Below are 15,746 nucleotides of genomic sequence, written 5' to 3'. Positions count from 1 at the left end.
TATCGAATCGTTTTTTGTGTGTTTTCTATAAGTGATAACTTCGCTGCTTGCCAATTGTTTCTGATTACAGGAACAAAATGAACTCCCAATCGTCAGTAAAAAACCTTCATTATTCTACTGTCACCCAAAATACCATGTTCCCTAAAAAGGATCAAGCAATTGTCATCGATGCTTTAGAAAACGTACAAATCAAAGATTATGCCCAAGCTTTAGGAAGAATCATAGACCCATCCCAAATACGATTTTTATCAAGAATATCAAATAACAGAATTTGTATTTACGTTTCTTCAAAGGTTATCGCTGATGAGATTATTGACAGTAAAAAGTATATTACAATCCAAAATGAAAAACTACCTATCCGACCGCTGATCAGCAGAAACAGACGTATCATCATATCCAACGTTTGTCCCATTATTCCGCACATCGTTATAGAAAAGAAACTATTAGAAATGAATATCACACCACAGTCTCCCATCTCTTTCCTGCGTGCTGGTTTCAATGAAACGGGCTACAATCACATTCTAAGCTTCCGAAGACAAGTTGACGTAACTCCCGAGGATTTCACCCGACTTAGAGAAAAAATATCGATTGATTTTGAAGAAACCAATTACTGGATTTATTTCTCATCAGAAACAACATGTTTCATATGCAAAAAAGACGGTCACGTAGCCTCTGAATGCTCGGATAATAGTAACGACTCAAATGTTGTTAACGAAAAAACACTACGGGATACTACGGAGACTCCAAATTTTAAGCGTCCACACCCACCCACTGAATCTTCGAATACAACTGAGTTCATAGAGTGTGAAACAGCAACAAAAAAAAACCTAACCAGCAACAAAAATAGTTATGAGGATCTTGATGATAAGTCTTTCCAGTCCAGCTCAGATGAATTATACATATCCAAGAGTGTAAAAAAACCCAAAACATCGCCTGATAGCGATCTTGAATCGATCGACTGGGATCACTTTGAAAAATTTTTCAACCAATTCCGGTAAAACGTACCCATACACGTGGAGATTGTGGGTAGATTTCTGAGTTCGCCTTTATATGAGCGTGAACATTTCGGGAGGCCTTTTGGGCCCTCCAGAAAATAGTGAAATGGACACGAACAGTGAATTTGTTAATAATAAAAATAACAGTAATTGTAAATTAGCTAGTATAAATGAATTTTCCCCGGACAAAGAAAGACGATACGCAGTTACTTGTTGGCACTAATTAAAAATTCCATGAGTGGCAAAGACTCCACAGTAAGATCAGAAACCATTAACATGTAGATTTTGTAACAAGAGAAGTGCCGTGAAATATTTTTTAAAAACTTCAGTAAATTCAAAAGGACACCTAGTGAATATCGTAAATGAAATAAATATATACTCGTGTGATATAAATTTATGCAAAATAAATAAAACAGACTGCCCCAAGTGCAACGGGCGGTTAAATGTTAAGTATATGCCATTTGTAGGACTTGAAAGTGAAGGGAATGTGAATGTGGTATAGAATTAGAAAAATAACCACAGAACATGGAGCAAGATACGCTATGGCTGGTAACAAGAGGACCATCACAATCCACGTTTACACCACGGACACAAGGAAAATAATTAAAAGACAAAGGTTGTGCTCATTATGAACATCTACGATGAGACGAATGAGGTATGTCTTGAGGAAATTGAGGAAAATGAAGGAAGAGACGGCTGGTGAAGCCTACCTCGGATACGGATAGCACAACAACTATTAACTAAAACTAGATTAGGTGAAATAGATTGCATTTAAAAAAAAAACAGGAGTTGGCTGCTCAGCAAGCGAACGACCGCTCCGCGTCCCCATAGATTATAATTAGTTGTAAGTAGAATCTGACAACATATACCAACATTATACATTTATTCTGTACTTACAAATTAACAATTTCACAGCACACCCTCACACTTATACAGATCTCTCTGAGAATATATAAGTGTGACTCTCAATACACTCGCGAGCCCTCTAGCATTGAGAGTGTCCATGGGCGGCGGTATCACTTAACATCAGGTGAGCCTCCTGCCCGTTTGCCCCCGTTAAGGATATTTCGAAAATAACTTATAGTTATACTGAAGACATTAGTGCCTTAATTGAAATGTTTTCTGACTTAATACCGATCATACATCGTCCATGCGTCGGGTTGTCTCTCTCCCTAAAATTTAGCGAGGGGGCCGATGGCTAGCCATGCGTCATACTCGTGAATGGGTGCTACTTGTGGTGACTGGTCGTACTTGAATTCGTGTATGCGTTGTATTAGTTGTTTATACTACGTATTTGCGTGTTGTTCTCACGAGTATATAAGTGCGTGCTCCTATTTCACCATGCCTCCTGCTGATAGAGGACAAATCTTTGTTTTTAATTTATTTTATTATTCTTTATTACTCAAGATGTCATATGGAAATGGTAATGGTTGCAGCTCCTTACAAACATTGTGTAAAAAAACTTGGCGATTAAAAAGAGTGGCGGAGAGTTTATTGCCAGTTCTTCTCTTCCGTTCTACGCCCTTGATTTGAGAACTGGCAGTAAATGTAAAATTAGATTAATTTAATTTTTTTTGACGTTTATAAGTGTACATTATGTTACCTATATAAATAATGATTTTTGACTTTGAATTCATATCGTAGTTAAAACAGACTTTTATGGTTATTATAGGTAAACTTAAGCTGTTATCCCTTAAGAAAAATCTCAATTTAAATAACTTATTATAGTCAATTGTATTGACATATTCATTTAAGTACATTTGTAGGTATTTTAGGTACATTTTCTTTCCTAGGTGTAAGATTTGGAAACCCTTTTAAGTAAAAAATACCTGTATCAGGGTTCCCAGTTGTCAGTCTTTTACCAAAAATAAATGAATTGGATGTATATCTACATTATCAAAAGGTTCATATATGTATTCTTTGTTAAACTTGGTTGCAATGCGATCACCAATTTAATTTATAAGGTTACTCTGTATTTAGAAAGGAACAGATGGATATGCAGGCTTTGCTATCCTGGTCTATAAACTGTAGTCTCAAAGTTCTCCCAAGTAATTATAATAATACTGACGTCTTGAGACTGAGGTTCTTAATAGCAATAAACTTCAAAATATCATAGGGGTCTATTATCCTACAAATGTCACAGTTAGCGTTGCTTTTAAGTCACTTTTCTGAGAAAGCTCTTATATTCGGAGACTTCAATGCTCATCACACGGCTTGGTTATATATACATACTAGCGGATCCGACAGACGTTGTCCTGTCTACACGTCTTTAATTTCAAAATTTCAATTTTTAATAAGCCATTTTGATGAAAATTATTATTCAAATGTTATGACAATATCTAACGATCCAGCACATGGTCACACACGATATAACACAATGATAACAAAACTTTTTTTAAATTTCGGGACAGACTAAAATTAAAATTCGAATATTATCTAAAATTTGACACTGCGATGGTAGCGCCGTCTGTCGGATCCAATGTAAAACATTCCAAAATCAACAACAACTAATAAATTGAAAATTAATTAAAAAAACATTGTCCAGCGGACAAAATTGTGAATCTAAACCATTCCCAGATCCCCTTGAACACACACAAAAAATTTCGTCTAAATCGGTCCAGTCGTTTAGGAGGAGTTCAGTCACATACACACGCACACAAGAAATATATATATTAAGATAGGTCATATTGGAATTCTGATTTATTGAAAGCAGTAGCTGGGAGACGATTATCTCTTATAAATTAAAAAAAATTACGATCAGTCGAAAACTATTCAATTTACAGGGAAAAGATTGTGTGTACTAATGTTACGAGTTAGAAGTTATAATTTTTTGGCGTATGAAAAATAATTATGATTAATTATTATTATATTATATTATTTAATCAATTTATTAATAAATATTAAAAGTTAAAATTTAAATTTAATGTTTGATTTTACTGTATATCACAAATTTCTCAATTAATCTCTTATTATTATTTTTAATATTAAATAATTAATAATAAATATTTACGGTTAGAATAACTTAATAAAATATTTAACGTTAAGAATTTAATAATATTTAGTATGATTTATTATATTTTCATAAAATTATCATTCATATTAAGTAATAATTAAATGAAATTTAAATATTATATTAATGAATACTTTCAAGACAAAGGCATCTGGTGCATGGCCATTATAGACGAACCTCCACGCGAGCCTTGGCTTTAAAAGGGTTCTCAATAGAAATTGAGATTTAGTTATTTGCTTCCAAACCCGTAGTTACCACATGCCACTTAACAAGTTTATTATAAAAAAGAGACGATCCAAATTGTACACGATGTGAGACAGAAGAGGACCTCCTACAGTTAGTTCTCAAGTGTAATATCAACGAAAAGGCTAGATTGGCTTTTCTAACGGAAACTCGATCCTCTCCAATGACTTTCTCTTCTTTCTTCATCAAATATTAAGTTAGGGTTCACTGCCGAATTTAGTGCTAGATTTCTAAGTTATATTATAGACTCATTGAACCTAAGAACTGAATATTATAAAAATGCTCGTTAACTAGTAAACTGTTAAAGTAATACTTAAATTATAATCAACGTTTTTATATTTTAAAGCTGCCTTCATCATGTGTGTAATGTATAGCTAATAAAAAATAAAATTAAAAAATAAATTGTACATTGAATTAACACGTTTGATGGTCGTTTTTTTTAATTAAAATATCTTAGTTCTTAGTTAACGTCCTGGCAAGTTTCTGTAGAACTATTTATTATTACGAGTTGAGTCCATGAAGAAAACTGACAAATAATAATACACAGGCCGTAATATTAAATCCCCAATATCTCTTACGAAATTTAATCATTGTGCTAATACTGATCATTATTAAATCTAATGAAAATCAGAAAAAAATACCATGAACGGTTCACCATAGTAAATAAAAATTACATAGTGGTGTGCCTCTGCATATGTATGTATGTATGTGGACGTGTGCGAGTGGCTATTTACTACATGTTTTATTGAATACATTAATTTCCAATGATATGAGAAGATAAATTATACTATCAATATTATCAACCATCTGCCACTAACAAGACTGCCAGAAATAAAGACTTCGACTAATGAAGAACGTAGACTAAGTAAAAACAAACCCAACATCGATTTGTAAATTTGATAGTATGGAAATAATTTCATTATAAGATGGCTTTATGATTATTATATGATTCAAGTTGGTACATGTTTGTTTAACAAAACGCATAATTTTGTATGTGTTTATAATACTGTCAATGTGATCTTCAAAACGGAGCTCGGCGTCGAAAACAATAAAGGTCAATAATTATTGATTCAGTTCCTAATATAGGCGCATTGTTAATCAAATACTGAAATTTTAGCGCTTGAATCTATCGACTTAATTACTTGGCACTTGTTAGTGTTGAAGCAAAATTAGTTTTCTGCCAGGTTTTTCAAATAACTCACTACAATGTTGGAGTAAATCCTGGTAAAGATGATTTTTTTGTCGTCACCATAGATAAGTTGGAGGCAATATTTTATGTGAGAAAGATAAACATTTTATAATGGTGGACCTAAATTTCAGCCTTGCGGAACGCCGGTTGTAATGCTGGGATTTCTTAGGTTTAAACCCTCCGGACAACTTTATTACGATTTCGTAAATACGATTTAAACTTATTTTTATACAAATGGATAACGTGACTGATACGGTAGGCTTTTTAAATCGGTGTAAATAACACCTCCCTGCTCTATACCATTAATTTTTTTGAGTAGGTATGTAGTTAATTAATTGGGTCAATTTTGCTTATGGTGCAACGGCCTCTGTTAAAACAACGTTTGTACCTATCGTATATGCACTGCACGGCAGTTTTATTACAAATACATCTAAGCAATTTCTTGATATCCAGCGTCTAGTGTTCGTATCTTTGTAAGAAAGCCTGTGAATTCAATATAAACTCAAGTATTTTCGGGTTTTGGAAGGTCAACAAATATACGTGTTTATGATACCCGGTGCATAAGTTACTATAAATTTATATACATCGTAATTGTTTGTTACAGGATCGTTGATATGGCCATCATTCAATCGTGCTGCTGCTGGCGTAGCCTTCGTAGAGGCTGCTACGCGTCGGCGATATACACTTTGGTATGTAATCTAAGTATGACTATTGTTGTCTTTATCTGAGCATTTCTTTAGGCAGTATTTGCCTCGTACCAACACCTTGTTGAACCAGCTGCCCAGTAAAGTATTACCGAAAAAATTAGACATAGCGTCCTCTATGAATAGAGCGTACTAATTCTTAAAAGACCAACGCACTTGCGAACCTTCTGGCGATGTGAGTGTCCATGAGCGGCGGTATCACTCAACATCAGGTAAGCCTTCTGCGCCTTTGGGTCCTATTAAATAAAATAAATATGTAAATAAATTGGTTTGGTTTTACTATTAAATGATTTTTTTTATTTTGTTTTTATTGAATAGAAAAAACAAAAATATTTCACTCATATAAGTTGCACCCGGTGTAACTTCTTCCTGATCTTTAAGATCAGATTCGGGAATATTTTAATTACATTCTATGACAAAGACTTGTACAGGACATCGTCTAACGAGTCCGCTAATCAATTAAAGAAAATTATGCTTATTATTAAAAAGTAGAGACTATTACAAAAACTCAGACATAAATTATTTGTCGTATTGAACTATATTTTATTTTTTCGTTTTAAAAACCAGTTATAATTTATTCAGTTTCCGATAAACTTGTTAATGGCGACCGCCATCATGAATGCATTTAAGCAATTGAATTCGCCTCCAACGTTAGTGCGATCAAATCCTTATTATTAAACTAAAATTAATATGAAAATATGTTAATACTTAGAGGCTTATAATGCCATAAAACTAATATTCTAAAACAAAGTTTGCGACCTTTGCAAATATTTTTTTGACTTTTGGGTGTCATTTAATACATTTACATTGTTATTTTAGCCCATACATTTTGTAGGAGTGGACTTAGAATCATCATGTCTCCTCGTTTAATACTTTGCTACCAGCCCTGCCTTTTGGACACATAGCAATAGGGCCGTCTAAATTTTGAAATGCTTGCATTTATGTAACCGGTACAATACTTCAAAAACAGATTGCTTATTTGCTGACTAGCTAAGAAAGAAACGAACAACCCTTGCTTTAGGTGGTCGGTGTAAGAGATTGGATAACATTATGCGGTGGTACAATTAGGATTAAAAGAGAGAAATAAAAAACTATAATAATTTTTAATTAGGAAAAAAAGGAATTGAAAATAAATTAAATAAACTAAATATATGACATAACAGGAATAAAAGTAGCGACATATGTCGTCTGTTACAAAAAATCCTAGTCAGCTGTCTCCCTATGTCGTCAAAGTACGTCTTCGAAATTCATATCGCAAATTGATTTCATTCCAGCAGATGGATATCATGAGTTCGCGATATATTTATTTCCTCCCAGAACCCAGATGTTATCCTTAGTAAAGGCAAATATCGATTATGTAATAAATATGTGTATTAGTAGTATATTATATATTATATAGTAGTATTAGTATAAGTATATCACTTAGCTTTATTTTTCCGAAATTTGCGTTAAATGCTAAATAAAAAAAAATACGTTTATTTTGGAACGTACAATCATCGCGGTATCACTTATTCCACGTCATTAATTTCGAACCTGTAGGCATCCTCATCGGCAAAGAAGACAGTGGGTGTAGGCCGAGAGAAAAAACCGGCGTAAAAAACTCTAGGTACTCTTTTAAAAAAGCAAATCATCAAACAATACTACAATATTTAAAACAAATATATCAAATTAATTAGAAGTAGCCTGCCCAGCACTAGTCCCAGGCCCTTTTATGAACTAGATAATCGCTAACTTTATAGTAAGCCTTTTTTACACAGCTTTTCTTTAATACATTTCTTAAATTTATTAAAAGGCAGAGATAATAGATGCCTTGGAATTTTATTAAAGAAGGTATCCCTTATCCCAAAAAAGAATTACTAACTTTAGATAGTCTAGTACCTACGGGGAAATTGCAGTCTGCCTTTGTTCCGCGTATTGACATCGTGCGTATGTTAAATTAAACTCAATATACAATACTTTCTTTTGAACCTCCTATAAGATATATTAAATCGAAATATTTCCGAACCAAATTAGCTATTACTACGACAAGATGCCACAGTTCTCAATATTCCGGCCAGGCAAAGCAGTATTCCGTTGACATTTAACATCAACCTATATGTACTGTTATTAAAAATACTTATGTGACGTATCTTAAAGTACCCTACTATAGAAAGTACTTTTTAATAAAAGGGGGCAAACGAGCCTGTGGGACGCCCAAATAGGGTAGTCATCGCAGCCCATAGACACCCATTTTTAGTGGGTGTGTTGCCGGCCTTTAAGGGAGTACTCGAATTTTGAATACCTTACTCTTATAAAGCCTTAAGTATATAATTTATATGTATATTCTACAGACAAGATTGCTATAGGAGTTATTACCGACACCCTATTCATGACGCAACACTAACCTTGGCCTCCTAAGACGGTATAATAACCTACACACTGCAAAGCGTTGTTAGTGCATTATATTATGTTTATATTATTAGGAGCAGAAATACTACAAATATCTATTGATATCTAGGCTACGTTGTATTTTCAAACATACCTGAATCCAGTATTTTGTTAATTTTGTAGTGTGATGACAGTACAGTAGTGCTACTATCGGCTAGTATTGGACGTAACAAGGCTTTAATCGAATAGAGCGCTATGAAAACAACGCAGTCTAGCAGGTGGTTTTACAAACACCATCCGTAGATTGAACATCTTCCAATTCATTAACTTTTTAGAAATTTATTGGCCTTCTCTTTTATGTATGGAAGTATCACAAATATACTTTTAACGGATTAACTCGCTCAACCATCGCAGTTCAACAACGGTTTCAATTAATTTAATTTTATCGGCTTTAAGGGATTAGGTCATACCTGGTCAATAAATAGTTTTTCATAATCTTCTTTATACAAAATGAATTTTTATTAATTATATTGGACTGGACTCTTCTCTTCATCTTTCTTCACATTCACGCCTAGGTCGAAAATGTATCTTTCATCTTCAATATGTATGTTAGAGAAATGCATTACGTCAAATATTAATAGACCAGAGCCGAAGCCTTTGAAAATGGAAAAAAAGGAAAAAAATTACCAGTAGGATGAAACCCATTAGAAACGAAGGGGAATATGATCAAAATGAAAGGAAAAATAAATTACGGTCGATCCAAGTTCGGGAAGTGAGAGGAGGTGAGTTTTTAAGGGTAAAAAATGTTTTATTTTGATTTCCGGCAAAACTACAAGTCCTAGTTAAATGGCAAAGATGTAAGTAATCAATACAAAGATCTACAATTTGGGACCGTTGGAATTTCTGATAATGCTGAATGACCTACCGAAAGTTGTCAAGAATGCAAAGTGCTTGCTCTTCGCTGATGATCTCAAACTGTACATGCCTATAGAGAGTATAGATGACTGCATTCGGCTGCAGGAAGACATTGATCGAGTGGTTAATTGGAGCATGAGAAATAGATTGGAGTTTAATTTGGCGAAATGCAAAGTGATATCTTTTTCAAGGGCACGGTTAAGAACTCGGTACAATTATACTATTAGTGGGCTAACGTTGGCTCAAGTCTCAGAGGTCAAGGATTTGGGAGTTTATTTTGATACGAATCTTGGTTTCGCGCGACATGTAGAGATGGTATGCAAAAAGGCCTACAGAAATCTGGGGTTCGTATTAAGAACAGCTTGTGGCTTTTAGAACATCGGTGCGATCAAAGTCTTATACAACGCGCTAGTGAGAAGTCACTTGGAGTGCAACGCAATGGTGTGGGCCCCATATGAGGCTAAATACAGTCTCATGTTAGAGCGAGTACAAAATAAATTCACTCGCCACCTCTACAAGAGACTGTATGGAGTGTTTTTTTTTTTTTTTTTTTTTTTTTGAATGGAATCTCGCTGTTGGCCTTAAGGGCCTTTACAGCTCAGCACGGGCTGTTTGGCGAGCTTAGCTCAGCCGGAAAGGGGGGGTTTCCCGCGACTCGCGCAAGGGCGTCTCCTGTGAGACTCGAACCTCGGCTTGGGCCGTCGCGGGGGGGTCAATCGCCTGAAGGGCAGGACGGAAGCTCACTGGAGTGAGCGAAGTGCGAAGTAAAGGTCCTCGCCTTCCCCGGTGAAGGCGGTTTTTTACCCTAATCTGTCTATTGCTACTGCTATTATTATTGGCCGCGCGGGCGGCTTTTAATTTATCGTTAGCTACTGTGATTGGATCATCCGGATCCGTTAGTACGTGTCGGGGCCTCCTACGAGCCTTTTTAGTCGGGAAGGGGTAGTAATTGATGCTTTTACGCACCAGTGGGTTGGGATGGTGTTTAGCCTTGTCGAAGTGGCGTTTGGACGCCAACTTCATCCATTGGGCTATGGTAGGGAGCTCCAGGTCATAGTGGAGATCGACGTTTCTCACGTAGAAGGGTGCGCCGGTCGCGATTCTCATGAAACGCGACTGTAGCACCTGTAACCGGTGGATGTACGAGGGGGCACAGTGCGCGAAGACTACGCTAGCGTAAGTCATGCACGGTCGGACGCAGGCCTTGTACAAGGTTACCTTGTGTCTAAGGGACATGTGACTCCTTTTATTTAGGAGGTAATGGAGGCGAGAGAGGACAAAAGCGGCCTTCTTGCGAACGGCGGCTACATGCTTACGAAAATACATGCCGCTGTCGAGCGTGACTCCTAGATATTTGACGGACTTTTGCCATGGAATGGCTTGTCCGTAAAGGGTGACCTCTTTTTTGAGGAGAAATTTTTCCCGAGTATTAGCGTTAGCACCGGGGTTGCCCCTGGCAAAGAGAACTGCAACGCTTTTCTCGGGATTTAATTGGAAGCCCCATTTCCGGAACCATTCGCCTAGCGACGTGGTTGCGGTCTGGAGTCTATCCACGATGACACCTCTGTCTTTATGAGTGGTATAGAGAGCGGTGTCGTCGGCATAGAGGGCTAGCTCCACATTCGGAGCCCTAGGGATGTCGCCGGTATACAGCGTGAAGAGAAGGGGCGAAAGGACCGAGCCTTGCGGTACTCCGGCCCTGATTGGACGAGGAGACGATAACGTTCCTTCCACGCGATAGCGAATTGAACGGTCGGACAAGAAGTCGTGTACGATACGCACGAGTCTCAGTGGCACTTGAAGGTGGTAGAGCTTGTAAATCAAGCCGTTGTGCCACACCTTGTCGAACGCCTTCGCTATGTCGAAGAAGAGCGCACCCGTGGCTCTCGGTTTCAGTGAGCTGTTCATCCCTGAAAGGATCGTGATCCGATGGACTTGATGGACGCACGAGTGGGCCGGCCTAAAGCCAAACTGCTCATCGGGGATGAGCCCCTTCTCTAGGGCATAGTCTAGGAGGCGCTTTTTCACTACCTTCTCGTACAGCTTGCTCAGCGTGTTGAGAAGGCTGATAGGGCGGTAGCTGGTGGGATTGTTACGAGGCTTGCCCGGCTTGTGAATACCTATGACAATGGCCTCTTTCCACTGCGCCGGGAAGGTGCAGTTTTCGAGTAGGCAATTGAATATGGCCACTAGCAAGCATATCAGATGGGGCGGGAGGCACCGGAGGACCTTATTCGAGATGGCGTCGAGACCTGGAGATTTACGAGGCAGTGAACTCTTGATTAGAGTTTTGACCTCGGCGATCGACGTAGGCGGGAGCGGCTCGGGAGAGAGGGGCAGTGCGACTATGCGTTCGACTTCGCGGTTCACGTGTTCGACGTGCGCCGGGTCGCTATGGTCGAGATACGGCGTGCACTGCTCCACTAGGTTGACGGCTAAGCACTCGGCTTTTTCGTCGTCATCGAATGCGTCAGGCAGATTTGGACGCTTGAGAGGGGGCATAGAAGCCACCGTGTCGGTTTTAAGGGAACGCGCGAGAGACCAATAGGCCGTATGCGAAGGTGACAATTCGCTGGTAAGACGGTCCCAGCGTTCGTTTCTTATTTCACGCATGCGCTCTTTGACTCGGCGCTGCGAGGCGCGGAGTGCTCTGCGGTTATCGTCGGTCGGCGCTCTGGCGAAGGCGCGAGTCGCCGCGTTCTTCTCGGTCAACAGACGCCTCGCGTCCGGGGGAAGCTCCCAGCGTTGAGCGAACTCATCTGGGACCTTCCGGGACGATTCGGCGACCTTGGTCTGAATGTAATTTGTGACCGAGGAGATCGCGTCTAACGCGTGAGCGGACGAGACTAAATCGTCGGGGATGTTAGAGAGGTCAGAAGTTTCGACGGGCTTGAGGGCCTCGTCTAGCTTCTGCCAGTCGACAATGGACTTGTACCTCTTCTCTTGGGTATTAGGTGGGCCGAATTCAAATTGAACCGGGAAATGATCTGAGTCTAATTCGTGTAGCACTTCTACGCTACGCGGCTGTAGTGCTACGTTTCGTAGAACCGCTACGTCTAAGACGTCCGTTGAGAGAAGGCCGTTACAAGTTATGCCGCGACGAGTCGGTTGAATGGGGGCTATGACATTGAAATTGAGCACGTCAATAAGCCTACTGAGGGCTCGCCCGTTAGGGTTTTCTTTTGAGCTATTCCAGTCCCCGTGCTTGCTATTGAGATCCCCGACCAATAAGACCGAGGGGCCCAGCGCAAACAGAGTCCTAAGATCGCTCTCTAGGATGTCCTTAGATGGAGGGAGATACACCGACACGATAATAATCGGCTGATGACCGGTCATAGCCACGCGTAACACAGAGCACTCTATGTTTGTTAGCGACGGCGGGTCTAGCGGCGAGCAGTGAAGCGCACGTCTATAGTAGATGAGCGTTCCGCCTTTCGCCGTAGGTCGGTCGTTTCTAACCGCGACGTAATTCGCGAATCTAGGTGCGCGGACGCTGGGTTTAAGAAACGTTTCCTGTACGAGGAAAATATCTATTTGGTGGCGAACGAGGAAATCTCGGACCAAATCTGCCTGCGGCTTGAAACCGTTTGCGTTAAATGTCACTACGGACAGCGATCGAGCCTTGACCCTAGACGTGGTCGTAGCTATTTCGGTGAGTTGGATTGTACAAATTGCCGCACGGATTGTAGTAGCAGGGCATGCTGAGAAACGACGTCAACCTTAGCGTTCACACCTTTAGCTGACGTATAGGCTTCGTGGAATGCAACCAGGGCATCCAAGTCTAACGCGCCTACAACGCTAAGCGCAAGATTAAATGCGCTGTGAACTTTTGCGGACTCCGCAGATGCCTCCGCGGGAGGGCGGGGGGCTTGAGGAGGAGGGCTCGCCTTAGGGGTGGTCCTCTCCGTTATGGCGGGTGTTGGCGCTGGCGCCTGGGAAGGCGCCGCAGGTGCCGCTTTGGTTGGTAGAGGCGGGAAGGCCTCTGACGTGAGCTGGGGAGGGCCCTCCGTTGCCGGGGGCTTGACCCAGGGGCTATTTTCGGGCTGCGGGGCCGGCACGTAAGTGGGCTTTGCTCCCAGGCCACGGCGGGCCGCGTCACGCCCCGCCGCGCGCCTAGACGCCGGCTTATGCGCCTTGGGGGCTCGAGGACAACCGCGATAATTCGCTGGGTGCCCCCGTTGCCCGCAAAGCACGCACGCCGGCGGCTCGGCGCACGGAAGTGTGCGCTTGCAGTCCGCGGTGCCATGGTCGCCTAAGCACTTAACGCAACGCGCCCTGGCGAAACAGTTACGGGCTGCGTGCCCGTAGAGTTGACAGCGATGACACTGTCGTGTAAATGAATGTTTGAGGGGAGTTTCGACCCTCAGTCCGGAGAGCTTGCAACACTCTCTGAGACCGAATATCTTTTTCCCGCTCGGAGTGAGATCTAGCACTACGAGTACCATATCGTACTCTTCCTTGGTAGTGCGTTGGAGCATTCTAAATACCTCCCTAACGGGGTACCCTTGCTCAACTAAGTCGGTTTGGACTATCCCGGAGTCTATTTCCTTCGGAATGCCCTTGACAACTACCCTGAGGACGCGCTCCTCGGGTAGGGGGAAAGTATGTCCTCCGATACCTTCAGAGCGAAGGTGGGAGGTTAAAAAGCGGTGGTGATCCGACGAAAACACCTGTACGCATAAATTATCCCGCAGCGTACGGGCTTTGTAATTTATCGACTTAGTGTCGAGGAGCTTAGAGAGGGCGGGCCATACACCCTTGTCCCTAATGTAAACGGGCGGCGGTGTTTTAATACGGTCCGCGGGAGCGGACGGCGCGGGTTTTCCCGATAAAAGGGAGCTAAGATCCCTCTTAGGAGGGCTTGAGGGCTGAGTTGGCCTCTTGGCCGGAGGACCGCCTTTAGCCGAGCGCTTTTTCTTGCGCCCTACCGTTTCGAAGCCGTCTCTGACTCGTTCGACGACGTTTCGTTTAATGATTCCGCCCGGGCGGATTGAGTCGACATGCGCGACGAAGGCCGTGATTGGCTTATTAACTCATCGCTTACGCTTTCCGCACGGAGCGGTGAGCGCGAGCGCGAGCGAGACCCTGATTGGTCGGTGCGCGAGGTGGTACCGCATTCATCGATGCGCGTGCGAGAACCGGATTGGTCGATAATTAATCGCGATGCCTTCGCGGAGGCATTTTTATTATTTACCTTACGCGGCGGCGGTGACGGCGAACGCGGCGAGTCAGCGACAACGGACTCATTAAAGGCCCGAATAACGTCTGGATAACGTTTGTTTAAAAAGAGCATTAAACTGCTCATGTCAGGTGGGTCCTCGGACGCCATTCTGAAGGCGGGAAGCCAACAGTTTGACGACGAGTGTGTACCTAAGCCTACTGGTAGTGAGTACCTAAGCTAGTGATTTGCCCTAACGTGTATGCGTCTCCGCTGGTGATAGCGGAGGTGTGGTTTGTCACCGACCTAACCAGCCCGTAGGAGTTTGGGTAAATAGAGCCCCTACGGATGTGACAGGACCCGTCCAACAGTGGACCTGTTTTTAGCCGGTTGCTAGGAAAGTAGTTGGAGTACCTACTCCCTATCGCGTGCCTACTAAGAGGCCCGGCCGCCAACAGGACTTGGAGGAAGCGGAGGGGCTGTTACGCGCCTTGAAAAAGGCACGGTGATTGCACCCCGGACAAAACACTCCCGCACAAGGCGTTAACCGACAGATAACCGTTTGGCACCGTTAGGTGGCTATCTGAGCGGCCGCAGGTAAACCCGCGATCATAAATTGCAGCCTTCAAAGCCCGTTGTCCACCGAAGGCGCGAAGCGACCAATGAGAGCGCAGCAGGCGGCAAAGGCAGCAGTCGGAGAGCGCGTGCGCACTGTACACAGTGGCAAGCGGCGATGACTCACACGGAGCGAGCGAGAGAGCACTGGAGCAGACGTCCGCACGGGACGACGGTCGGTTGCAGAGTGTATGGAGTGTATCCCTTGTATCCGCTTATGTACCCGACCCTGTTTGTTCTGGGTATGGTGGGGTACGACCAGCTACGCCTCAGAAGAGAGTTAGCTGTGACAGTTTATATATTTAAAATACTTACGGGTCGGGTGCATAATCCAGATATAATGGAGAGACTGGGTCTACGGGTACCAAGTAGAAACCTGAGGCTTACGTCTAATCTTTTGGATGTACCGCGCGCACATTCCAACTTGGTTAGCAAAGCGCCACTCACGCGAGCAATACAGATCATTAACAAAATTTCCATTGAGGTGGACCTATTTGTTTGTACGCTTGCTGAGTTCACAAGAGTTGCTTGCTATATTGTTAGTTATAAG

The 15,746-nt window shown here is 41.7% G+C and overlaps 1 protein-coding gene across 2 annotated transcripts in view; it reads left to right on the top strand.

Moving 5' to 3' along the window:
• LOC110993977 overlaps positions 1-15,746 on the top strand; it is a 70,774-nt gene that overhangs the window by 14,734 nt on the left and 40,294 nt on the right. For both annotated transcript variants that reach the window (XM_022260430.2, XM_022260429.2), the window contains exon 2: positions 6,042-6,126. In XM_022260430.2, the coding sequence (XP_022116122.1) occupies positions 6,052-6,126 (75 nt within the window). In that variant the 5' untranslated portion in view covers positions 6,042-6,051. The remainder of the gene's footprint in view (positions 1-6,041; positions 6,127-15,746) is intronic.

Source organism: Pieris rapae, chromosome Z (genome assembly GCF_905147795.1).
Source record: "Pieris rapae chromosome Z, ilPieRapa1.1, whole genome shotgun sequence".
Lineage (NCBI taxonomy): Eukaryota > Metazoa > Arthropoda > Insecta > Lepidoptera > Pieridae > Pieris > Pieris rapae.
This window is presented reverse-complemented; position numbering and strand designations above follow the sequence as displayed.